The following is a 26,348-nucleotide window of genomic DNA, read 5'->3' as shown; positions in this document are numbered from 1 at the left end:
ACTGACTGGGTCCTTAAATAGGCCCTAAATATAACCGGAACGTGCATTTGCGTACGTCATCGCGTTTGGAGATTTTTATTGGGCGATTCTCCTGTCGATCAACATAGCTGCCTTTGCATACGTCGTGCAAGTAGCCAATCCCACGCGATTATCAAAAGACTACACAAATTATTCGACCTAGTTGTTAATCGTTTGACCTGATGTTTCACTCTGTATTTAAAGTGTCATAAAAAGACAGGGGCGAATTACGTTTGTTTTGTGTAGCTATAAATATCTTACTATGAGTTAACCGGTTTAGTTTCACTCTACACTAATCAAAAGGTTTCTGATTCGTAAGAACAACACTGACGTAGAGAAAGTTTTTGTAATTGGATTACAGTTGATGATTCATTATACTACATAATGCCATAGGAGTTATCATAAAAAGCAAAGATTTTCATTTATACACTATAGCATAAATTATTTGACCAGAAATGTCGGCCTATTTAAAAATATATATAGTACAAATACAAAGAATGTGGAAAATAAAATCGTATTGTATTTGTATTATAAATGTATTCTTTATATTACACAATAACGTGTAACATTTACATAAATCTAGGTATTCGAGTAAACTTCAAAACAAGAAAGACACAAGGGGTCAGTATATTCAAGTATGTCTCTATGTTATTCACTTTCGACATAAAAATATAATGTAATTAAATAATTATTTTTATTATTTGCATATAATAAATCTAGTATCCATGTAATTGTCAAAACTACTGTCAAAACGTCCGTTTATTTTTTGTGTTAAATATATTTATGTTATATGAGCCGTCAAATGCAGAAAAAATAAAATTAAACAATGATACCTTGCAATGTCATTTATAATACTATTTTTTGTTACAGTTTTTGAAAATAGAAAGAGATAAATTAGGTGGAAAGGAAATGATAAAAAGGGTAATGAATGGTAAACGCTTCAAATGGCTGCAAAAAGAAGGTAGGAGGTTGTCCCAAGATTGTAAGGTACGATGGGTCAAAATAATACGTTTTCTATATTACATTTTCTCAGGGTATTTTTTCAAATACATGCCTATTAAAGTAGTGTCATTAAAGTGATACTTCACCCAAAAATGAAAATTCTGTAATCATTGTCTTCCCTTCGAGTTGTTCCAAATGTGTATAAATCTAGAATCTAAAGATATTTGGAACAACGCTTATAACCAAACAGATCTCAACACCCATTGACTACCATCTGAGAAAAAATACTTTATCAGTTATTTTATTATGCTGAACACAAAGAAGTCATCTTGAAAAATGTAGGACAGCAAACAGTTCTGGGGCATGTTTGACTACCATCGTTTTTTCCTACTATAAGTCAACGATGGTTGAGATCTGTTTGGTTATAAGCATTATTTCAAATATCTTTCTCTGGGTTCTTCAGAAGAAAGAAACTGATACACATATGCAACAACTCGAAGGTATGTCAATTATAACAGAATTTTCGTTTTGGGTGAAGTATTCCTTTAAAGACCTTCTCACGTGGCCAGTGACATTTTTCACAGCGCTGACCACAGAGTGGACCAATCGGAGTTGTTGTTGGTGGTTACTGTGTAAAAAGTCGTTCGAGCGGATTCCTGTCATATGGACAAATATTTAGATTTTATAAATTAAATGAGTGTATTATTTATTATACAATATGCTTTAATAGGAAAAAATCTAGATGGATAAAAAAAAAGCAAAATAATCATCCGACAACATTTTGCCGCACAACGTTTTTCCCACCCGTACTCCAACAAGACCCGCCTGCAACTGGGGGGTGGACTACTGGGAAATCCTGAACACATACATTTGATTGGACAATTGGTAAGTCATACACGTAGTCGTACCAATGATTGCACAGTGATCAGGTTGAGGGCGGGATGTTGATGGGTGAAAAAAACGGGCTCTGTGATTTTGAGTGAGATCAAATGGTTGATTTTCCACACAGGATCGACGGACTGAGGCACAGCGTGAAAACTTTTTCCTGTGGGGCGGTGAGCTCTTCAGAAGAAATCCGCTCATATTTTGCGCGGAAGAAAAGAAAGTAACGTTAGTTTAAGATCTGATAGTTCATTTTAGATGATGCTTTCGAATAGAGTCTAACAGTACTTGTGTTGCAGAAAGTTTGGTCAACGTAACATCGGCTTGGACAAATCTGGACAAAATAGGTCTTGATTTTATATACAGAAAGGTAAGAAAGCCACGGTTTTTCAAATGTATTGTTAATAATGAAAAGTATCCGCAGTAAACATTTGAGATCTGTCTTATATGAAACTTGAGAAGTTTAATATTTGCATAATGTTTATAAAGACTTGGTGGTTGATTAAATAAAATACAATAATGTTTGATTGTACTGAAATTATGATTATTACAGCGGTATAGTTTTATTATTGAGTACGCCGCATAGAGATCAACAATGTACAACACAAAAAGCATTAAATAAACATTAAGTATCAACAAAATACTTGCTAAACAAATTGAAACAGAATAAGTAACATATGATCTTCACTTACAATATCAGCATTTTTAGCAGTTTTTTGAGAAATACATTATATTTGGTAGCTGCAGACAGTAATACCCAATTTTAACAACTAAATTAGGTGTATACAGTAGACATTTTACAATAATATATGTTTTCATATTTATATTTTAAAGGTCACTTCAAGGCTTTTTCATGAAAGAGCTATTTTAGAATTTGTATGTGGTAATTTGTAGTAGTTTTAATCATAAACACAATTTTTCATTATATATTTTATATTATCTAGTATTATCTAGATATTATAGTTAATTAAAGTCTCAAAATGCATTGTTCAACAAATTCATGTTGTCATGCACAGAATGCCATACACACAATTTACCAAAAATTTTGGCTCCTATAAAGGAGATTTGTAGTCACAGTATTTATTTGGTTATATATTATTTGGTTTATTTGGACTGAAACATTCAAAGAGATGCAGTGCTATAATGGCTTTTTTGTGTGTTATTTTATAATTCCTCAGAAAATTGTCCACATTCTTCATTATGGTTGTGCATAACTAAAGGAATGATATGAGAGATTATTAATAACCACTTAGTCATGTCGACACTTCATTCAGTACCTCGGTAACTTGGTTATTGGCTGGTTCTTCAAAGTCAGCTAGCTGATCCCAACCATGGCAAAAGAACAAAGGCAGCATTATATCGAGCTAAACCTGCCATCCAGATGTTAGCGATCCTGCCAGTCTCAACGTCCTGACTCTGGTTGTGGAGGTGGGCTTTGGGGGGTGTAGCTTTTTTATTAAAGCACCTCAGCTGAGACTTAAACTCAGAGAAAGTTTTACAAAACAGCTCTCGATGGTCCTTCATTTAAATAGCACAGTAGGAAGTCTGTTCTTGCAGTCTTGTTTTTGGGTCTCTTTGTTTAAAACTTGGCACGGCTTTATGTAATTCCTCAAACTGTTGTACGCTAGTTACCTTCAGTGAAAGCTTTGCACCTTGTTCCTTTACACTTTGAGGCTAAATGTGCCAAACTATGTGAAAGAATCAAACAAAGGAAAGTACATTTGGACACCAAAGGGACTTAGAAGTCAAGATTTCGCTGTGAATTCACTCACGTTCCTCCAAATGTTCTGTACCTATGGTTATTGTTTTACTGGGGTGGGGAAAGAAAGGCTTGTTTTTCTTCCTTTCTCATGCCAGCTGAGAGGTTTGGTGAGGACACAGATCTCCTGTGTTTGGATGATGGGGAACTCTGGCGTGTTTGTGCGTATGCAGCGTTGTTGTTTTGGAACATTGCGTTTGATTTGCACCTGCATTTTTTGTTGGGAATTGACAACATACAGTATATGAAGCTTCACATACAACAGCAAAGTTATAGCAATGCAAAGGTTATGTGTTATAAAAATGCAAAATAAAAATGTATAGCTTGAATGCAAAAAAGCATCTGTAAAATGCTAAATTGGAACACATATACAATAAGACAAGACATCGAGTCACATTTTCTTAAAAATGTACAAATCCGGTTTGTTGTTTTAGTACTTTGTTGCTAAGTTTTAAAATCATTCAAAATGGTTTCCTGATGCAAGTCAATGGCAACTGGGTTTTACAGGATAGCTGTTAGGGATTATACAATTCATAGATCTTTCAACAGAATGAACGTACGGTCTTTAACTAGAAAGTAAAGTATATCTCAAAATATGAGGAAAACACACCCCACTGCTCCTCTGACTCACAAAACACCTATTTTAGCTTTTGTGCGAAGCAACAACAACATTAAACTGCGTATGAGGACAGTCATTGTCGGTCCCATGATTAGAGAGGGAAGGCAAGAAATGTCTTATCTCATTCAGGACTCACAGAATGCTCAGCTGTGTGGAATGTGTAACCTCCATATTATCATTTTCCATTGGGTTACATCAAGGCCCATGTCTTCATATAACCTTCTGCATGTTTGTATGGCTCAACAATGATTCAGTCACTAGCAGTGACAGTGTTGTTATAGGGATATTTAATAAATAAATAAAAATCTTGCACGTACATTGTTCAAAACCTATATATGACTCTTTCTTCCGTAGAACACAAAAGAAGATATTTTTAGAAATGTCTCAGTGGTTTTGTCTACAATGGAAGTCAATGGCGGAATGTGGAATGTTTGGTTTCCATCAAATCAACATATTTCCTCAAAATATTTTCTTTTGGCTTCTGCAGAAGAAAGTCATTCGTGTTTAAAGCCCCTGTGAACCGGAAGTTGGGATCGTTTTTACTTCAGTATTTTGACACCTTTTCTGAGTGAAATGGAAGGTCGAATGAGAAAAAGAGGCGACGTGGCATGCCTTTTTCACTTTGATTTGATTAGATGTATAAATACAGCAGTTGTATTTTGAAATTGAACTGGCATCAGACTGACATTTGAAGGGGAGGAGTTAAAGGATGCTCAGCCCAAGTCGTCTAACATGTGTCATTTAAGATGGATAGTCACTATACAGGGTGGAAGTGCACTTTCAGATTTTAACTAAAGTTTATGAGGGCACATGGCATGCATTTTAAAAGGAGAATGACCCACACTGGTAAGCTATTTACTAGAGTTGAGCCGGATACTCGGCTGAAACGAGTATCCGGTACGGATAAAGCACTTTTGCCGAGTACGAGTATCATACGAGTAATACGAGTCAATATCTGTGCTCGGATTGAATAAAAATACTCATTGTGTTGCTGACTGTTTCCCGCTCTGCTCACTCACACACAGAACACTGAGAAGAGAACAGCGCTCTGTCTATCTGTCTCTCCCTCAGTCACTCAGGTTTGCGGGTCTTTTCCGTTAACGTTTAGGGTTTCTTCAGCGTCAGGTTTGTTTTTTATTTCGGTTTGTAGTACTTATTAACGAGAAGATTTCTGGTAAACGTGGGGTTTGTTCAGACGTGGTGCTTGGTAGAATGCGCCTCGCGTTGCGTCTCCGCCTGTCGGAGTTTATTTTTCTTTTTTAAACCGTCAGCTGGCTCTAACCAGTTTTTAATTACAAGTTAAAAAAATAAAGTTATGTTGAGATGAAAACTCTTGTTCATTACATTTTACTTCATAATTGCAACCGCATGTGTTGTATTCATTGTTGCCAAACTTGTTCTGAATATAGTTCGTTTGTTATCGTGATCAAAACCATTGATCTGAAGCTCAATGCTGATGCTGTCATGTAAATAGTTTTATAATCAGCAATAAATATAACAATTTCTGATCAACCCATATCAATTGCATGCTTAAAATAACATACCGGTTAAAGCCCCGCCCATATCAAGACAACCCGACCCACTTCCGGGTTAAATCCCGCCCATTTCCGGGTTAGGCCCATCCCAGTCCGAGTACAGATACGAATACAGATAATTCATATACTATTTACAATAAACGCTACAATATGTCATGGAAAAATAAGCATAATAGAATTTCCATTTTTTGAGTGTACTTTCCCTTTAAGCTACATCTAAAATGTACGAATGTTGTAGCCCTTTATTCTGTCTTTATGTTCTAATAAAATCTACTTGGCATGAATTTTCATGAGGTTCTTTGGCTATGGCTAGTTGCACTAATGCTTGACAACTGTAGAGTTTCAAATACTTTGACTTACTTTTGGTCAGAATGTTCGGTATGTATAGAAGCTATATTCCCTATTATCTGCGTATACATCTCAAATGCTTTCAATCTTGACAAAGTTTCAGCAGAGGCCTGCAACCAATTACTGAAGAGTGCATAAATTGCTAGTAATTACAGAGCATGGCAGCTAGCTTAAGCGCAAGGAGAATGCAAAATAGCTCAGCAATAGCTACACCACATCATGATATCTTGAGAAATTAGTTTATTCTTTTTGATTTTGGATAGAAGCTGGTACGGGGCCTGGAATCTTGAATCATTATATTTTAATTTATGCGTTCCAGGGGCTTCAGGGTTTAGCCTCTGTCAAGAGCTAACACGATAGCCTAACAAACAAAGAAAGGTTTTGGACATGCTGTGTTTTCATTTCCTATATCATTTTATAAAGGTAGGTTGTTCTGCATAAACCTTTGTAAAGGCTTTGTTTTAGACATATTTTGAGTCCCTATAATAAATAACTAGATTGAGAAGAGCTTGCCCATACAAAACTCAACACCACATTTCTACGTGGTTATGACTATTCACCAGCCTTAAGGTAATTGCACATTGGGTCTGAAATTTGCCTCAGAAATTTTCACACGTTAAAAAATGTATATGATCTCATGTTGTTCCAATCAAATTTACACACTGCCTCTGATGTTTTCATGAATTTTCACATGTTAAAAAATTTATATGACCTCATGTTGTTTCAATCCCATTTACACACTGCCTCCGATGTTTCGCAATGTCATAAAGACATTCTCTGATTTCTGCCTTTTTCGCATCCGTAGCAAGCATTTTGAGGGGCATTTTGACAATTCAGAGACACCAAAATTTCACAGTGTATGTGCAAAGACCTTTATTGATAAATAGATATTCTGGTCTGAACAGTAGATAAGGTTAAGGTTGACTCTACAGTTTATTTGCAATTGAAATTATCTTTGGAGTTTTTTGGAAACCCAAAAAGACATAGAGTTTATCGTCCAACGGGATAACATTTTAGGTGGGATTGCTTATAAATGCAATAGTAAACCCCTTTTATCAAGTTGGCCAGCATAAACATCAAGTGATTCAGTGTTGCACTGAGCCTAGTGGGATAAACATGCATATGGTGTGTCCTGTCTGACTCAGACACAGTCAGCACTCCAATGGCTTCCTGCTTGAGGAAATCTGGAAAGATCACAGGGATTCTTCCTAAAAACAGCGCAATCAATATCATCATCTTGGGAAGATTGACTGTTTCATCAGCTTCGCTGTTGAAACGGAGTGTTTTTAATGGTTACCAGGAAAATTATCAGTTATATTGCAATCTAAAAATTTTGCTAACTGAACATTGGCGTACTTTGGCATAGAGGAATGGCATAGACTTAAAAGAGAATAAATACTGCTGTTGTTGTTCCGTTTCCAACGTTCTTCAAAATATCTTCTTTTGTGTTCTGCAGAAGAAAGAAAGTCATACAGGTTTGAAATGACAAGAGGGTGAATAAATGATGGCAGTTTTTACCTGTAAGCTTTATTGCTAGTTTTGCTAATTGCAAAATTTAAATAATCTAGCATCTTTATGCAATAACAAGCTATAAAAGTCAAAGGTAAAATAATTGTGGGACATGTGGACAAGTGGCTAAAGCAAGCATGCAAAAATGGGTCGTGTTTGTCAAATAAATAGCGACAACAGCATCGGGAGCGGTTTAGATTTTGCATTTAGATTTATTTTTGTTTCTCATAGGTCTAGCTAGACTTGTTGTTTTAAAGACTGAACACAGACATTAGATGTTAATGGTTCAACGGATTTATGGGGCCGATTCAAGGCCAGCTTTTCCAGCCAAGAACCTGCAGTTTCTTTGGTGGAAGGTGTCTAAATTGAACATCAACATCCTTTTGATGGGGACAGGGTATTAGTGACAAGAGTTTCTTTGGTGTCCTTGAACCATGTGAAGAGTACATCTAGTTCCTGTTGTTAAGCTATCGAATGGGGTGTCTTTCCGATGACTCAAGGATGGGACAAAAACAAATTTTACATATTAACACACATGACACAATTAATTTCATATTTTGTGTCTAATGTTCAAGTACAGTAGCATGTTATTAGCTAGCTACTGAATGAATATTCTAATGCACAGTGATTTTTCTATATTCGACAGAAGCTGTTGTTCAAATCAGGTTTGGCGAGTCTGGTCAAAGCTAAAGTCAAATTAGTTAAAAAATAAGAAATTTGGAACTTGTTGTGCAATGCATTCATGACTCATGTCACAGATATGTAATTGTGGCATTCAGAAAAAAGAGACTAATTTATCCTCTGTGCTATGGTATAATAACCACATGTGATTTGTCGTTGTCATGTTTATTTGCAACACTTTTTAGGTTAGAATATACTGTAAGGATTGTTTCATAAATCATGTCTGCGTGTTTTTATTTCATTATATTTACAAGTTATAGTATTAAAACTCCCATGCAAAGAAGCAATCCAAGTTGATTTATGGGGTGATATTTGCTGCGAGTCGCACACTGGACTGGGCTCAGCTGAAATTTATCGCCCCAATATTTTGCTTTGGTTAATAAATATATAGTTCAAAGGGTGCCTTTAAACACCTAGTTTCAAATGGATCACATGCTGTATGTACAATATTAAAATATGGCTTATGCTAATGAGTTAGATAATGCTGCAATTATGTAAACGTCCAATTCTATACTTCTTAAGGAAGAATTTTGTTGATACATATGTTTATATCTCATATCTAATGCAGATCGTGGTTGCCTTTGGTTTTGGCTGCTTTAGTCAGACATACAGTATGCAGAGGAAGTGAAGTCATCCGTTAACAGGACTTCCTTGCTTCAGTGAGCACTTGTGGAAAAATGTCAGGATACAGCAGGCCGCACGCCACTTTTGTGTATTTTATAAGAGGACACATAAAATGGTCCGGGCTGATGCCCCACAATGCCTCACATCTGACACTTAGCCACGGGACTCCATCTGTTGTCACGAACGCTAAGGGCAGTAAGAATGAAGGACACAGAGCTATTTTGTTCAATAAGGACATAAAGTAAAAATGCAGAGAAATAATTTGTAGCCAACAAGAAATTTAAGTATGATTGAAATAAAGTTGTGGAATGCATAAATGTGAATTGTATTTTGAATGTAATTGTGTTCTCTGGTTTGGCTTAACTGCTCCTGAACCTGTATAAATCAAATCAAATTTAGACTTTTGGCTGTAGCCCGATATTGACTCCAGTTCATTTGGTTGTGTTGTAATAAACCATCATGGATTATTTTGGCTCACACTTCTGAGCACACTTATAGGGGTTCCACTGTACCATATGTCAATATACTGCACCAGAGATGGTCAAGTCTATATCTCTTATGGGGGTCTATAAGGCTGACCAAAATTGAATTGGAAGGGCAGCGTCGTGTTAAGTGTATAATTGTAAAGAGCTATTACCAGGTGATTTGGCCCAAACTAAGTACAATAATGTATATTGGGTCTACATTTAAATTTACATTTAGGCATTTGGCAGACGCTTTTATCCAAAGCGACTTACATTGCTTTATCCTATACATTTTTACATAGGTATTTGTAATCCCCTGGGATCGAACCCACAACCTTGTGTTGTTAACGCAATGCTCATACCACTGAGCTACAGGAAAGCTATAATTGTATAGTCGTTGACACAATCTCACAATAAGTTTTTTAGGAGATGACTAATTCATATTCATGTTAATTCGTCCTCATAGTATGATGCCAGTTATGTCAGTTATGCCAGTTATGTTAGGGGTTTTAATAATCATACGTTTTTTATGATTCACATTGTACAATTTCTTACGAATGAACCATCTCATAAAATAGATTGGAATTCCTGTGACGTCAGGCGGATGTATTACATTCAATATCAATTATTGTTTAAATTGGTAATTGGAGATTTAAGAGTGCCATTTTGTTGATCATGTTACATACATGAAAAAAATGAATGAATAAATAAATAAATAAAAACTAGTGTGTATAGATAGTGTGTTGTAAAATTTGAATGTGATTATATTTCCATATTCAGGTATTTCTATGCTTAATGCCATTACATATAAGTTTCTACTGCTTGTTAAAATAGTTTTTTGAAGCCATTAGGTTTTATTTTCAATTATAATGATATATCGTCATCTTTATAAATCTTCATTTGAAAATGTTGGTTAGGTAAACTTGGCAAGCTCTTTGTTTTAGCCACCTGATTTTCAAGCTTGGACAGAATCGTCCTTGGAGGACTACACTTAGTTTTTTTTAAGAAGCACATCATCTGGTGTGCTTGCAAATTTTATTTGAGCGGGTGTAGTATTTCATTGAGAGTAGAGGCTTTGTCCATATGCTGTGGTGTTTGGCCGAAGCAAAGCTTTACCTTTCCAGCACAATGCCCCATACACACACTAAATCATCTTTGCAGCCAACCTTACAGCTCTATGAGTCGATATGAAAAAGAAAGAATTTGTATTCACGTTAGCTTTAAATAACTAAAGAACTGCAGAAATTGCATGACAGACTATGCAGAATCCTTCAAACGTTGAAATTAAATACAGCCTGGTTTATAAAATACACTGAGTTTCACAGGTGCAGTTTTACTTGGTTTATTAAAGAAGTTAGTTCACCTAAAATATAGAAATGAAACATCTATCCAAATCACATTACAAACATATATATATTGTATATTCTCAAGTTGTTTTTTGTATTTTCGGGCACTGAAACTTATGATAAAAAAAGGCCAACGTTCTTTAAAATATCTTCTTTTGTGTTCTGCAGATAAACGTCAGTCTACAGGTTTGAAATGACAGGAGGATGAGTAAATAAAGAAATTATTTGGTGAATTATCCCTTTAATCCTTTTTTTATCCTTCATTATGATAGAATCAATAGTGGTCTTTTTGAGTCTTTTCTAAAGCTGAAGATTTGCTCAGGCATGTGCTTGCCAGCTCGCTGTCCTAAAATCGTACCTACTCGCAAAAGTGGGATGAAGATAACGTCAGGTCCAGCTGGTCTCACTGAATCCAGCAGGACATCCTTAATGCAGCCAACTGTTTATCTTGTTTTCCTCCCTCTTTTCGCACCCTCAGCACACCTCCACAACAGGCATAGATTCACTTTATTTCTTGGAAAATATGCTATTTCGGGACCACGCGTGAGCTGTTGTTTCACAGAGACTGAACTTATTTGTAAAAGCGGTCTTATTTCTTTGTTGAAAACAAAGTAAAAGCCTATCGTTTAACAAGTCGGATATCAGAGGAAGGAAACGCGCCCTTCTGGAAAAACAAAGGTCTCCTGCTAGAAACACAGTCATTTCCTTTAACAAAGCTTTCCTGATGAATAGACAGATTGCATGTAAATTGATATTTGTTGTTTGCTCAACAAAAAGATTTTGAAAACAATCTTGATTTTCTAACAACAAATTATGTTGTCATTACAGGTGTATGTTTTCTGTCGACTCTGCAAGGCAATTAATGTCTTTTCAATATGTAAGTAAATGTAATACTGTGTTCACACCAAACGTGAGTAAATTACATTCAAAATCAATGCAAAGACTCAGGCTGAACGATGCGAATGAAGTGAATCAGGTGCGAACGCATGTCAATCTTATCATCCACGCAAATTGAAAAAATTCTGAATTCGTGCTCATTGACACCTAAGCTGCATCAGAAATTGCGTACTTTGACAGCACATACTGAATTTAAATAAGTACCTACCTATTGGCCGTAAAAAGGGTTTGTTCTATATAGTATGAGTGGGAGTAGTATAAATACATTCCTGACATACTGGTCATGTGACCCATATGCTCTTTGACCTATGACGTATTAATAACAACCTACACATAATTTAGACATGAGAAATTCATTTATTGGTACGTACATTAAAAACGGATGTCCGCCTTAAATTTTCCGCTATATTTATTTGATTTACTTTTAGAATTTCACTTTTGCTCAGCTCCCGTTGCCTCATGGGATAGAGAGGTGTCCATTCAATCAACACTCACGAATCTCGGCGGAAGTAGTAGACCAGGGCTATTCAATTAGTTTGTCATGGGGGCCAGTTCATGAAAAGCATCCCAAATGAGGGGCGGGAGGGATATGTCTTGCAATATGAGGTATAATAAAAACAATAATAAATATTTTTTTCTGTTAAAATGTTTCTGAATTCTGTGTTTTACGTCCTTCACTTATCAAAAGTAATATATTTGCACACATCAAAAAATATTTCAGAATACTAAGTATTCACTTATGAAAGTTTTTTTTTAAAACCTGCAGTAGATACGTTGAACCATACATGGAAAAAGTAATAGAAATAAAAAATATTTGTTTTTAAATCTACTTAAATGTAAGAAAAAAAGTCTTAATTTTTAAAAGGTTATTTTTATAACGTTACTAAATTAAGTTTACTAAAGTAAATAATATGTTGTGGTAAACCAGACTTTGATTTTGACGGGTCGCAGCAAAGGGTGTTTGACAGTTGCTTTTTTCAATTCTCACATGAAACAGGAACAGTAGCCTACATGTGCACGTGTTCTCTGAAAGCTCCACCAGCACACGCAAAATAATTGCAGATTATATATTTAAACACTATTTGAATATTTCTAAAGTAAAAGCACAATTTGAATTTGAAATTCGTTCCTACATTTTGGTTAAGAAATAATACATTTGCCAGATTCCGTGCCATTCCACGTTGTACAGCAAACATGCCTGGATTATGCGATTCAATCATAGGGCCCTATAATGGGAGCCAGTATGTTGTATTTTTACATTTTTGCTCATTGAGACACCTAAAGATCTTTCCTTCATTTAAACATGCTGATTTGTTTTTTAAAACTGCATAACAACAACATTGGTGTGTTATAAGATGCCAATGCAGGCTTTTCTACATTCAACATGTTCATTGGTTGTATTTTGAAAACAAAAAAAGAAATTCAGTGAAACAACATTAACCTAAATAGGCTCTGTTATCCGACGCGTTACTCTCCGCCCTTGCCTCAGTACTTTGTAAATGGTGGTCCTATTCGTGCTAGCAAAAAGTTAGAAATGAAAGTAATGAATGTTCTCATCCGTCATTGTCCTGCTCACCGCGTCTCACTGGAGAGACTGCTTGATAGTCGCGCCACTCATCTGTGTTCACATCAAACTTGAGCAATCGCATCTATGCGCGTCTTTGCATTGACTTTGTATGTAATTTACTTTCGCCAAACTGTGCTGCTGCAGATCATGCTGAATTGAACAGACGTGTGTCACTTTATAACTGTAGCATCAGTTCCCGACTGAACAAATATATTCTAGAGATTCTTTTTCACACTATGATTGACACCGGAACAAATTTCAGGCCGCCAATTAAATAGCCCTATAGTAGACCATCCGGGTTTTTCTCGCCTACTGTTTTTTGCATACAGAGGTTTCGGAGATACTATTCATGACTCATACTCATTTTCGCCTTTTATATAGTATTGAAGAAGGCGATTTCGGACACAGCCCTACTGTTTGACATGTCCAGACACGTGAAGACACTCTCCACCATGTGATGTTTTTCTTGTCACTAAAAAATAACGAACTAGTAATAAAGAGAAAGGGAGGCGACGCTTCACTTTTGGTGTAGAGTAGACACAACGTAAGTGTAGTGGAGTAGGCGGGGTGAGACTGTGGTTCGAGTCCGGTGAGTAATTGTGAATAAGCGCCAGCTAATATTTATATTAAAACTTGTTTAAATGTTTGCCGGTTCCCGACTCCTTCCTTCCCTTTTATGGAGAGTGTTTTACATTGGTGCCGAAACCCGGGAGGAAGGAGAGACATACTGTCGGAGAGCCCTCGCTGCTGAGGGGCATTGCGCCGCTGAGGAGTTCGGGCAGCGCGGACGAGCGACGTCCGCCAGTGGCTGCCCGAGGCGGTGGTTCTGGAGCGAGGATTCGGCTGGGATTGAGAGCTCGCTGCCGTGCTCCTGGGCCGAGGTGGGGTGGCGGCCGTCCAAGAGGGAGCGGAGGAGTCAGCGCCGTTGGCCGTGAGCCGGAATCCTGCTGCCAACAGCCATGATGGTGAGTAGCAGGAAACGGCGGACTGACTCGCTGCCGATGCCCTCACACGGAGGAGCCATCGCCAACCGCCAGGAGGCGGAGGAGGATCGGGCTGACCACCGGACGTCCAGCACCACCGCATAGCACCGCGAGGATAAGCCTCTCGGCTGGTTGAGGAACGAGCGGCAGCATGTCGGGGAACCGGACTATAATTATTATTATTTTTTCCTCTCTCCCCTCTTTCTTTCCGGTCGCTCCGAGGGCTCGCGTCTCCGTTGTCTCGTCACGTCGCTGCATAACCCCCGCCCCACCCCCCCCGAAGGAGGGGGAGGGAGCTTGCACAGTCGCGGGGTTATCCCCCGGCCTGTGAGGGGTGATGGGGGTATGTAGTGGAGTAGGCGGGGCGAGATCGTGGTTCGAGTTTGTGAATTAGCGCCAGCTGTGCGCACACCGGGCTCGAATCACGTAGGAGATTGGGAGCATATAAAAGGAATGAGCGACCGGACCGTCGAAGAGAGAGGACCGGGCCTGAACATACGTTAAGTTTGTATTTGTATTTGTGTTTATGTTTTGTTCGCTGGCGGTTGTCCGTGAGGGGCCGCCGGCTGTTATTATTTATATTAAAACTTGTTTAAATGTTTGCCGGTTCCCGACTCCTTCCTTCCCTTTTATGGAGATTTTTTACAGTAAGAATTTAAGAACATCAGTTGCTGCTAAGAGGGCATATTTTGATGATATCATCACCGATGATTTTTAAAGTCACACACCATTAATATATTTTTTCTTGGATTTCTGACAAAATGAAATTAAAAGTGTTACACACATACTGTATAGAGCACACATAAAAATGGTGAACATGATGATAACCAGAAACTAAATTAAATCAAGATTAAATCAAAAAGGCACAGCTGAAACATTTCCATTTGTCCCATTTCCAAAGTGTTTCTTAATGTTGTGTTTTTCGCTTTCATTGTACAGAATTGCCATAAGGGGGATGGCAGCTGTAGCGCCGGACCCCTGGAGCAGGAAGGAATGACGTAGAAGGCCAGAAGCCCCAGACCCTGCAGTGTTTGACCCAGAATGGAGCTGAAGGTGTGGGTGGATGGAGTTCAGCGCGTGGTCTGCGGTGTCACAGAGGCCACTACTTGCCAGGAAGTGGTCATCGCTCTAGCTCAGGCTATTGGTGAGGAGTCTCAGTATGACCAGGAAATGAGCTGTTATTTTGATATACCTTGTAGAGGATGGTATGCAAAAGCTACTTTGAAAACAGCTTGTAAAGCTATAAACTACAATCAAGCTCTTCTATAAAAAAGTGTTATCTGACACAAAGACAGTGATCATCTCAATTATGGTTACATAATCACACTTGAACACATTTCCACTAAAACAAGCTAATTTAAAGAGTAGAATAGAAAGCGTGGTGATTTATAATATTGATCAAATATCAATCACTAAAAAAGGAAACTTAAAGGATGAGAGTGTCATTTCTGCACCTTTGTATCATTGTTTTTGGGAATTGAACAATGCACATTTTTTTATTTTTCTGTCATTACATCACTGCTTGGTGGGAGAAGTACATTAGGTTTGTGGAAAGTCACAAGATTTCAAAAAGAAGCAAAATCCCTCCTACGCTTGAAAAGTGCATTGAAACTCCCCAAGTTCCTCCCCAACATCAGACTTGAATCTTGAAGCTATAATTCGCCGCAAGATCGAGGATAATGCCGAAACCATCTGGCACCCTGGACGTTTGAGTAATATTTACCTGCCAAATAACTAAAAAGAGATTAAGCACTTGAGAGTGTGTGTTTTGGCTTTTGAACAGCTTGAGATGTCGAAAAACATAAGATTTACTATAAAGAGATGCACAAATGGTCTAAGAATCAGATTTACAGTAATGACATCTTCAGTTTGTTTTCAGCTGACATCCTCGTATGAAACAATTTTTAGCTGCACTCAGACTGGTATAATTTCAACAGGGCCACTCTTCTACTAGTGAGATAGTTACTGGCGCTTAAAGTGCCTGCTGACATGGAAAATCTGACTCATTCTAGAGAAAAAAAAACTATGAACACAGTACTGCTCTTTCAGTCTTTTAGGAGCAATCTGTCTGGGTTTGCAGGGTAAGAAACATATAAAGCTTCATTGGTCATCAATGTAAAAAAGAGACAGTTGATAAAACAAAAAATAACATCACCTGATGCAGAAAGTTCTTGCAAGTTGGAATAAATATTTTCTAGGATTCATCCAAACTCAAAAATGTATTAAATTAAATATTATGGTTATAATTGTGAGGGAAAATGATTGGATTCAAACATATCATGAGCACCACTAACCCCACGGTTAAGACCATATTCTTGAACTAATTGTATTTCCTTTCGTAGGTCGTACAGGACGCTACACGCTAATTGAAAAATGGAGAGAGACCGAACGCCATCTCGTTCCGCACGAGAGTCCCGTCGCTTCCCTAAACACCTGGGGGCAGTATGCCGGCGACGTGCAGTTTATCCTGCACCGCACAGGCCCCTCCCTCAATGAGTACCCCTCAACCGAGGGTCTTGCCCCTCGGGCCCCGGAGCGCGGCTTGCATCGGCAGAGCCTCCCGTTGATGGCCAAGCTCCGAGCTCCAGGTGACCGTTCGCTCCGTCGACGCGAGCCACGCCGCAAATCTCTGACCTTCACCGGTGTGCCCCGCAGCCTTAGGGACATCCTCAGCGGAGGCAGGCTCAGCGACAGTAGCACCAGACACCGAGTGGTTTTAGTAAACGGCGTCCAGACTCCACCATCCATGTCCCCTCGGTTGTCTGGCAGCCGCATGGAGGATCTCACCCAGCTGGTGAGGCTGCAGAGAGAGACCCTTACAGTTCTAGATCACAGGATGGAGGAGTACGAGGCAGAACTTCGCATGTTGAACGAGATGAGAATTAGAGGCAGGGACGACGATACGTTTGTGAAGGTGAGGGAGGAAGTTTCGAGTATGGAGAAGCAGGTGCGCAGGAACGAGGTGGAGGTCGAGGAAGAGGAATTCTGGGCCACCGAGCTTCAGATCGAAGGGGAGAGCGAGAGGCAGCTGGAGGAGCGGCTGCAGGAGCTGCACGATCGGTTGCGCAGCTGCGAGGCGGATCTGGGACAGCGGCTTATGTCCCTGCAGGGTGTACAGGCGGGGTTGGAGGTTCAAAGGCAGCATAAAGAGATCAGAGAGACCCAGCAGGCCAGTGAAGGTGAAGCGAAGGCAAGGATTCAGAGGGTGAAAGCTGAACTTAAGGCTCAAGCTCAGCACACGGCGCAGCTTGAGAACAGCTGTCGAGCAGTGGACAGATCCCTGACAGAGTCATGCAAGAGACTGCAGGTGTGTCAAGGTTAATATACTAAAACACTGTGAAACAACCAATAGTCATGACCAGCCATGGCTGTACTGTATAAAGATCCATGCTTGTCCAAGCTGTTATTTTCAGCTTTGCTCTGTGAAAAATACCGCTGCAGTGGCTTGAAAACTAAACTTACAAATGACGTATGTGTTTGGTAACGTGTGAGGTAATTCACCATTGTTACTGTTTATAGGTATTTGTTATTGCACTACGGTAGGCAGTTTGCCAGTTGCAGTGTTGGACAATAATTTTCATTAGCACCTCTCCACCCTTTTTCTCAGGAGACCCAGCACGAGCTGGAACAGTTGACCAAAGAGTTGAGACAGGTGAACCTACAGCAGTTCATTCAGCAGACAGGCACCAAAGTCACAGTTCTGCCTGTGGAGCCCAGTGACGAAGACTCAAACAATACAACAGAGAACAGAGGTACGCTTTTTATTAATACAGTAAACGAAGACAAAACATGTCCTATTTACATTGTGTGCAAATACTTCAGTACCAAAGTATGTGAGTGGAATGGAGAAATTGAAATTTCCCTTCCCTGCGCTGAAGCATTCTAGATACTTGTCCCTCATCCCACACATAGCGTTTTGCAGTTGCTCCACTCCTGTTTTGCTTCTGGTTTTCCATTACCACTCAAAGAATCTGAAGTCACTCCACTTCAGTTCCACTCCTGATTTTCCATTTCCCAATCCCAAGGTGACAGCACTGTACTTTCATTATATTTTGTTAAAAGCATTTATGTTTGCCCACAAAATGTAAAAATGTGTTTCTGCAACCAATTTATGTGATCATGTTAATGCAACACAATCATTTGACTACCTCAGTGGGAGCTCCAAGATGGATCCAGGGGGGCCACAGATTTCGTGGCATTTTATGAATTAGATTTTATGCAATCAAACATCAGAAAAATAAGACCACCAACCAAAGGAATTGATTTTCCAGCATTGTATAACTCAATATTTTCTGGTTTAATTAAAAAGTTTTAAGATCATAAGCCTTTTTGGGGGGGCCGCAAAGTGAAAAGCGCAAAAAAGTTGTCATAGAACCACTGGACTACATAATCTGTATAAGAAGACCTTTAAAATTACACTTTCAAATTATGTATGAAATATTTTGACAACAAAAAAAATTTTTGGGTAGTTTTCTAGACATGATTGTCGGGTTGAAGTGATGTCTTGAACACAGCGTTAAAGGGATAATTTACCCCAAAATCAAACTTCTGTCTTCATATATTCACCCTCATGTCATTTCAATCCTGTATGACGGTCTTTCTTCTGCTGGACACAAAATAAATTTTGAATGGTGGTACCCATAGATGTGCTTTGGTTTTCTGTCCATATAGAAGTGAATGGGTTTCACCCTTGTTCAGTTAACCACATTCTTCAAAATATATTTTTGGTTCTGCAGGAGAAAGTAAGTCATACAGGTTTGAAATGACAAGAGGATGAGTAAATGATGACAGGATCTTCATTTTTTACTAAACTATCCCTTTAATTCCTAAGGAGAAGAGTCGTATCTTTAAAATATATATACTACTATTGGTAGTCACAGAATGTGTAAACACTCGGTTGAACATGTGGCAACATGCAATTTCATATTGGGCCGTTATGATTGCGATGGTTCGAGTTTACAAAAAATGCTCCTCGCTCCAGGCGGTATCATGCTGCTCTCACACACTTTGCTTTAACAGTCGGGAATGAGGAGACCTCAATCGTGATGAATAATGAGTGTGTTTTATTATACGAACATGAGCTGCAAAATGACCGCAATTGGTTTCATTGAATCATTGGCAAGACTTCGCTATGTTCGACGCAGCTTAATTAATTATCCAATCTTTTATTTAAAAAAGCTTTTACAGACCACTTTTTGTGGATAATCTAGTTAAAAACGTGTTACCTGTTAAGACATAATAATGAGAGTGACTCGAGAGCACTGCAGGGTTCAAAAGTGACGCGTTTATTGCTGCTGTGGTCGACGGAGAATGCTCTTACCGCTGTCATTAAAGTGAGACTTAAAGGCAATCTATCTTTTATTATTGTCGTTAATGACGTCAATCCTAGACAAGTGATAAATACAATTATAGTTGTACAACGCTTCTGTTTACCGAAGACATAAATGCTGAGCTTTTATATTACTAATCAAAAGTGCCACCGTGTGGTTGCAGTTGGTATCGCGGATGTTCTATCTGCAATCACAGTCGGAAGTTTGGGTTCTGAATGTGAAACTACACTATTGTACACTGCATACTGTGAGCGCAGTATACACTAAAACAGCTTACTATTAAAAAATAAAGTATAAAAGCACACATTTCACTACGATATAGCATATTCCCTAGAGTTATTATAGTTTTGTTTTTAGTTTTATTGTAATTTTATTCATATTTTAAATGAGCATTTACAAATCACAGAAAGGTAAAACACAGCACAGTGCATGGTGTTTATAGACAGAGCAAGATCATTCTAATAAACAATATCTAATAAATAAATAAATAAATCCAGTCTCCGTTGAGCAAGCCAACACTGCCCTGCTGTAGCGAGGAACCCAAACTCCAATGATTGATTAATGGAGATAAAAAATAATGTTACTTTATTCCACTGTTGTCCATCATCGACCACAAAACAAGACCAGACCCACACAGCCCCAACAAATGAAAGCCCCACAACCAACAAGCCCCACTACCCACAAACACCCACACATCAACCTCCAATCAGGGCCACTGAGTGCAGCTATGACTTCAAACTGCTGACATGTGATGTAAATTTAGCATTAAATACCAAGTATTGTAACTTTAGCATTAATGTGACAAGTAGTCCATCTTTGCTGTTTTTTGGGTATGGAATTCCTGAGCTGGGATGGTCAGATGGTCGCCATTCTCTTGGGTGGTGATGGAATTGCATGAGATGAAGCTTGCATGGCCAGTAAGTCCGCAGGCTCTCCCAGAAGGATGGCTCAGGATTTTCAGCTGTATCTTTGGCTGGTGTAATCTCTAGTTGGCGATGGGCGTATGACGTTCATCTGGACCTGGCAGAATCTCTCTCTACCTCTGGATGGGCAGAAAGAAAATTATTAGTGTAGCTGCTGTTCATAAACTATGCATTAGTGAAAGCATGGTTAATTGACAGGTTGCATTCTAATATAACTTCTAGGTCTTTAGCTGTATTTGTTGGAGTAACAGTGCAGCCTTCAATTTGCAGGTTATAATCTGAGATATTCTGTTTACGTGTTTTTGGTCTGTTAAGTAATATTTCTGTTTTGTTAGAATTTAAAAGAAGGAAATTAGTAGTCATCCAATGTTTTGTATCTTCAATGCACTCTGTCAATTTGGATTGCTTGAAGGAATCATCTGGTCTTGATGAGATATAAAGATGAGTATTATCTGCATAAAAGTGGAAGCTAATTACATGTTTTCTAATAATGTTGCCAAGGGGCAGCATGTATATGGAGAAAAGCAAGGGTCCTAATACCGATCTCTGAGGTTAACCATAATTTACTTCCGTTAGATTTGACGATTCCCCTTTTAAATGGACAAATTGATATCTGTCTTATAGGTAAGATCTGAAACATTGTAGTGCCTGTCCCTGAATACTGGTATAATTGTGTAAACGATCTAAAAGTATTTTATGGTCTATGGTATCAAACGCAGCACTTAGGTCAAGCAGGACTAGAAGTGAGATGTTACCTTCATCAGATGCTATAAACAGATTGTTTGTAATTTTAACGAGCGCAGTTTCATTGCTATGATGCAGTCTAAAGCCAGACTGAAAATTTTCGTGTATGTCATTATTTTGTAGGAAAGAACTCAACTGAGTGGACACTACTTTTTCTAGTATTTTCTAGATAAGTACGGCACAGTGAAACACAGATTGTCTTTTTTTTTTCATTCGGATGTACTGTTATCCCAAGTAAATTTTTTCCCTCTATTATATTTTTGGTAATGTCAAGGAACTGTAAAACCTGGACTTGAAAAGACCCAGAACCTTTATAATTCTGCAACATGTTATTAAAAAGGAATTTAAAATTTTGTTTTTCCACAGATTTCGCTGCATTAACTGGCTCACTGAAACGTCCGGGTTCGTCTCACCCTGTGGTCGGCAGCATTCATGGATTGCCGCGTCCCATCTCCTCAGCTTTAAATCCTGAAGGCATCTATGTGTAAGGACCTCAGTTAATAGCAGAAGTTCAGCTTTCCACAGATGTCAGTGGATTTCTTTGTTAACCTTTACAAGTAAAAGAACTATAGTAACCGATACTGCATGAAGTATTGTACTGTGGTAATGGACAGTACTTTTTCAAAGCCATTCACCTTGACAATACTTGATCGGCTGTTCAACACAATGAGCTGGATAGCATTTTAAATCTAGGCATAAAATATGATGGTTTTGATACGTATAGTGTTTACTACAGCTGGATGAAGGATGAATTAAGAATATAAATATATATTTTTTTAATCTCATTTCATTATTATTTTAGCCTGTGTCTGTAAGAATGTGCAGCTTTTAAATTTGTATTATGATGAGATTTCATACCAGCGATATTTCATATTTTATGTTGTGGTTGGTTTGTTGCCTCATTTTGTCATCTATCAATCAGTGTTTTACAATGATGAGCCAAAGATAATCAAAGATCTTATTTTAGGTACATAAGTGACCACATGCACGCAGCAAAATGTCTGAATGCTCCTTGCTTTATTTGCCAAGCATGTTGTTGCTGATTTAAGGATTATGCATAAAATGTTACTGGCATGAACAAATGCAGATGTAGTATTGCTTGAATTGTATTCTTTATTTTAATCTTGTTGCTATACATTTGTACATATTGTGTTTTAGCCAAAGAATGACTTGAAAAGTCTTTAGCTCACATAACATAAGCAGTGCCTTACAAAAGTTCAACTGAAGCCATGTTAGGATTGTTTAATAATTGTGCATTTTAACTCCAGTGTATATATATATAAATCTGTTATCATATTGTGTGCTATTGCTCATATGTCACTGATTTGTACTTACAGTTGCATTTTATTTCAGTAGCTTTTACAGGTATTCAAACATGTTTTAATTGTTTTTAACATTGCTAATGGTATAATTAGTAATGTTAACTCCGTACCATTATTCTTTGTCAAGACACCAGTATATAACCCCCCACCCCAGTAAAAAAAATCATTCATAGAAGTTATATGCACAGCTGTATATGTTACCATAGTGCTGTGAACCACCATTAAACCAAAATAACCATGTATGACTTGTCTTCTTTCAACCCCGTATGAATTGCAAACAAAAGTGTCCAAATGGCACTTATAGTTCAAAATTGGGCAAGTCTCTTAGATTGTGAAGCCCACCGTCCCACAGTATGTGTGGTTTTACTACGGTGAGTATAGGGCTGCAGGGAGCTCCAGCCATACAAAACGCCTCGTCCACATCCAGACCCCATTCTCCAAGAATTTTCAGAGCAGAGAGACAGACATTTCTAGAGCCCCACGCTGTTATGAGACACGTGCAGAGAGGACTGTTCTCATGTCCAAACCTCTTCCTCATCTCACCGATGAGAACGGCAAACTCTTTCATGCAGATCTGGCAATAGAAGGATGAATTTAGCAGATGTCCCCATTTCAGTTTATGAGAGACTCGAATTACATTAGATGCTGACAGGAAAAGTCATTCATCTCAGAATCAGTTCACAAATCCACAGTTGTTTATTGTAGTTACAATAAAGAATTTTTAAGATACAGGCCCTTTTAACTCAATCAGAGGTCCCTTAATATGTGACTTTTTTATTTAAAGAAATGCATGACCGTAGAAAGCCAAAGTAGAAGAAGGATGCAACAATAATAAATGGTATTAGCTGAATTTATTGAATAATCGATTTTTTGGGGTCAATAACAATTCACACCATTTACACAGAAATTGAACAAAGAATTACATTTAATATTTGTATGTTTTATTTTACTCTTAATGTAAAAATGATCACCGACATCAGTACACTTTACACTATATGACCATGTATAATAAATACTAAATATATCAAATAAGCACATAGGGGAAACTATATACTTGGTGAAGCCAGCTTGCATAGACCGCAGTTACATGAATTTCAATATTTTGTAATTGAATTGCCTCAAATTAAAATTTAACTTCCGATTCCACCCTAAATCAAATTTGGGAACTGAAATGAAATTTAAAAAAACGTTTTGATTTAATCATATGGTTATTATTATTATTATTGCTAAATACATGATTTAAAAACAAAGTAATACACATTTTATATCAGGTGATTTCTTGAGTTACCTTAGCTGATTTGAAGGTCTTTATCTGGGATTCACTAAATCCAAAATCTGCAAGACTCTCAAGGGAATCTTCAGAGAGGCCAATTATATCTCCTGAGAAAGTAACTTTTAGCTGATCCAAAACACCATTCTGATCATAAAGCACAGCAGCTGGAACGTCTAGACTCAACAACACATGTGCAAACATTACACCACACCAGTACTGATATCACATGTGAGTTTCAGTTTCAGCACTAAAGACAAATAACAAAACATCATAAACATAATCAATACATTAATTAGAACGTAAAGCTGTTTACCTGCATGTAGGGCTTTATAGATATCATCACTATCTGAAGAGAGAAACAGCTTAACATTGTTTGACTGAAGAGTTTTTATGACTTCATCCTTTTTGCAGAAGTAAAACTTGCAGATATCCATACCTGGTATGAAAAAAAATATGATTCTAACACTTGAAAAAACATCATATTACCTATATCATGTTTTAACAATAACTGTATATTAAAGATAACTTTATAAAACAATCTTACCATAATGCTTGACACTCTCAACTATCTTGACTTTGGTTTCTTCTGAACACTCATTTGCAATGAGAATCACTTCAAAACCCAACGACTCGCTGCTGATGTGACTCACGAGTCTCTGATTCACTGTATGTACAGCCTATAGGCACAAAAAAAAACTCAAAACATCTGAATAAATATCTTAATATGACCATGCATGCATAAATCAAATGAAAATGATCTCTCCTACCTTAATAAAGCTGAATGCAATGCCTTCGGGTAGCACTTCTGTATCTGCGTTTGGTGACTTCAGGTCAAATATGTCATGATGTTGCAGAGCGATTATGAGAGGACGTGTGAGATTCTGTGCAAACAAACACAGCCATATGTGTAAATCAATTGTTGATATATTTGTATCACTTCACGAGCAATCTTGTAACTTGAGTTTACCTTTGTATCTTCCATACTCTGGCAATTTTGGTCCTAAACGTTAACAGACGCGGAAGTGTGAAACAGTATCGCGACCGGAACCAAAACAATCCTGCGCGTGGTTAAGCATGACATGGGAACTCCCAAGAGGCCATTTATGTGAGGGAGTGTAAAGTTTTATAATCAATTCATCAATCTTTAAATTTCATATCTGCTTACAATATGTTCATATGGTGCAAAAGCAGTGTCCGTAAACAATGAGTTTCATGTCACGTGCTGCAACCCTGCGCGGTGGAGTGGCAAAACATGCACGCGCTCTTGGATGCCTTAAACGGATAGTACACCCAAAAATGAAAATTACTATTCAAGTTGTTCAACATCTAGTCTCAGAATAAGACGTCACACCCACGGACCGTTGGCTAAACGACACTTTTCTGGAAACACTTCAGGACGTTCGAAGTCGTCATCTGATTGCTGGATCAGTTTTGTGGATTATCTCTAGAATTGTAGGATACACCTCATGGGTCCTCCGAATTCCTGTAAAAAAAGGTGTTATTTTAAGGGTGCATTCGGATTGTTATACCCGCATTTGTCACGAAACGAGACAGCCTCGATGACGTATGCGGATGAGAGATGCGACCTCCGGAGGACGCAGCCGTCTGAAACGAGACATACCTATGGATACTTTACTATATAATGAAACCATGGATCATTTCCAATGCTTGAGACCTTTATTAGTTTAACTTACATCCTCTCTCTTACAAAAAGTAGGTTAATTAAAGTGTGCTATTACATACTTATTTTAAACTAAAACTAACAAAGTACTTTAGATAGTTTCAAAGCAACAAGCGTTCCTGCGCATGCCCGCTTTTTGTGACCCAAACTCAACTTTTGGGACACATCGACAAAGAATAGACTCCCTGTAAATTATTTTTGATAACAAACAATAGAAATAACAAGTTAATCACATTAGCTAGCAAGTTAAAAGTATGTCTAGTCAGTATTATTTTTTGGTTACCAGTAGAAGAACCATTACTTGGCTAAACTTTAATGCAACAAAGTTACAGACCCATTCAACAAATTGTTTATTAAATAAAATGAACACAATAAAATTAAACAAATTGTTTATTTAATACAATTATTATACAATAAAATATAAATTAAAGAAATTGTGAATAGTAAAAATTTTAGCCTAACTATTCTTCAGTTTTTTTTTTACATTTTACTCTGTATACTTAAAATGACACTAAAGTATTCTTGACACTAAGTATATTTGGCCTATCAGTCTTTTAATAATGATATTCTAGTATATAATGAAGTATTTGGCTTGTAGTTGTGGTTACTGTTTTGTTTTAAATAGTTTGTTAAATATCTTTATTGCATAGTTTTACATACTGTGTTATAAACAAACATTTCCGAGTTAAGCAACAAGTCGACTTTGCGGTGGAGTTTCTTAAGTCCAAGTAAATAAAACATGTGTGGAAACACAGATCAGGAATTTATATATTAAAGTTTATTTCAAGAAAAAAGTAAATATCCACTGTAAATAGAAACATAGCTGTGTACTTAAAGTGCCAAAATAATAAATACATTATAAACTACTGTACAAATGTCAGGCTCACTTAAAAAATGACAA

General features: G+C 37.6%; 2 protein-coding genes across 8 annotated transcripts; one reads left to right on the top strand and one right to left on the bottom strand.

Moving 5' to 3' along the window:
• Nucleotides 1–1,929: 1,929 nt before the first annotated feature.
• Nucleotides 1,930–22,733, top strand: LOC130413789 (ras association domain-containing protein 8). 7 transcript variants are annotated; one of them, XM_056739225.1, is made up of 8 exons: nucleotides 1,930–2,065; nucleotides 2,142–2,212; nucleotides 11,556–11,604; nucleotides 13,573–14,156; nucleotides 15,114–15,318; nucleotides 16,517–17,481; nucleotides 17,782–17,926; nucleotides 21,538–22,733. In XM_056739225.1, the coding sequence occupies exons 5-8, from the start codon at nucleotides 15,216–15,218 to the stop codon at nucleotides 21,657–21,659; spliced, it is 1,335 nt and encodes a 444-aa protein (XP_056595203.1). In that variant the 5' UTR covers nucleotides 1,930–2,065; nucleotides 2,142–2,212; nucleotides 11,556–11,604; nucleotides 13,573–14,156; nucleotides 15,114–15,215; the 3' UTR covers nucleotides 21,660–22,733. The 7 variants fall into 7 exon arrangements, with proteins under 7 accessions (XP_056595203.1, XP_056595201.1, XP_056595199.1 ...); XM_056739223.1 differs by lacking the exon at nucleotides 13,573–14,156; XM_056739224.1 differs by lacking the exon at nucleotides 13,573–14,156 and having other exon boundaries at nucleotides 1,959–2,070.
• Nucleotides 22,267–26,319, bottom strand: LOC130413792 (cytosolic 5'-nucleotidase 1B). The gene is made up of 6 exons (XM_056739230.1): nucleotides 24,734–26,319; nucleotides 24,534–24,647; nucleotides 24,311–24,443; nucleotides 24,080–24,202; nucleotides 23,782–23,939; nucleotides 22,267–23,067 (listed from the first exon to the last, which is right to left on the bottom strand). Exons 1-6 carry the CDS (start codon nucleotides 24,746–24,748, stop codon nucleotides 22,792–22,794), a joined length of 819 nt encoding a protein of 272 aa, XP_056595208.1. The 5' UTR covers nucleotides 24,749–26,319; the 3' UTR covers nucleotides 22,267–22,791.
• Between the last annotated feature and the right edge of the window lie 29 nt (nucleotides 26,320–26,348).

This window comes from Triplophysa dalaica, chromosome 24 (genome assembly GCF_015846415.1).
Source record: "Triplophysa dalaica isolate WHDGS20190420 chromosome 24, ASM1584641v1, whole genome shotgun sequence".
Lineage (NCBI taxonomy): Eukaryota > Metazoa > Chordata > Actinopteri > Cypriniformes > Nemacheilidae > Triplophysa > Triplophysa dalaica.
The sequence above is the reverse complement of the archived record's forward strand: the minus strand, read 5'-3'. Positions and strand labels throughout refer to the sequence as shown.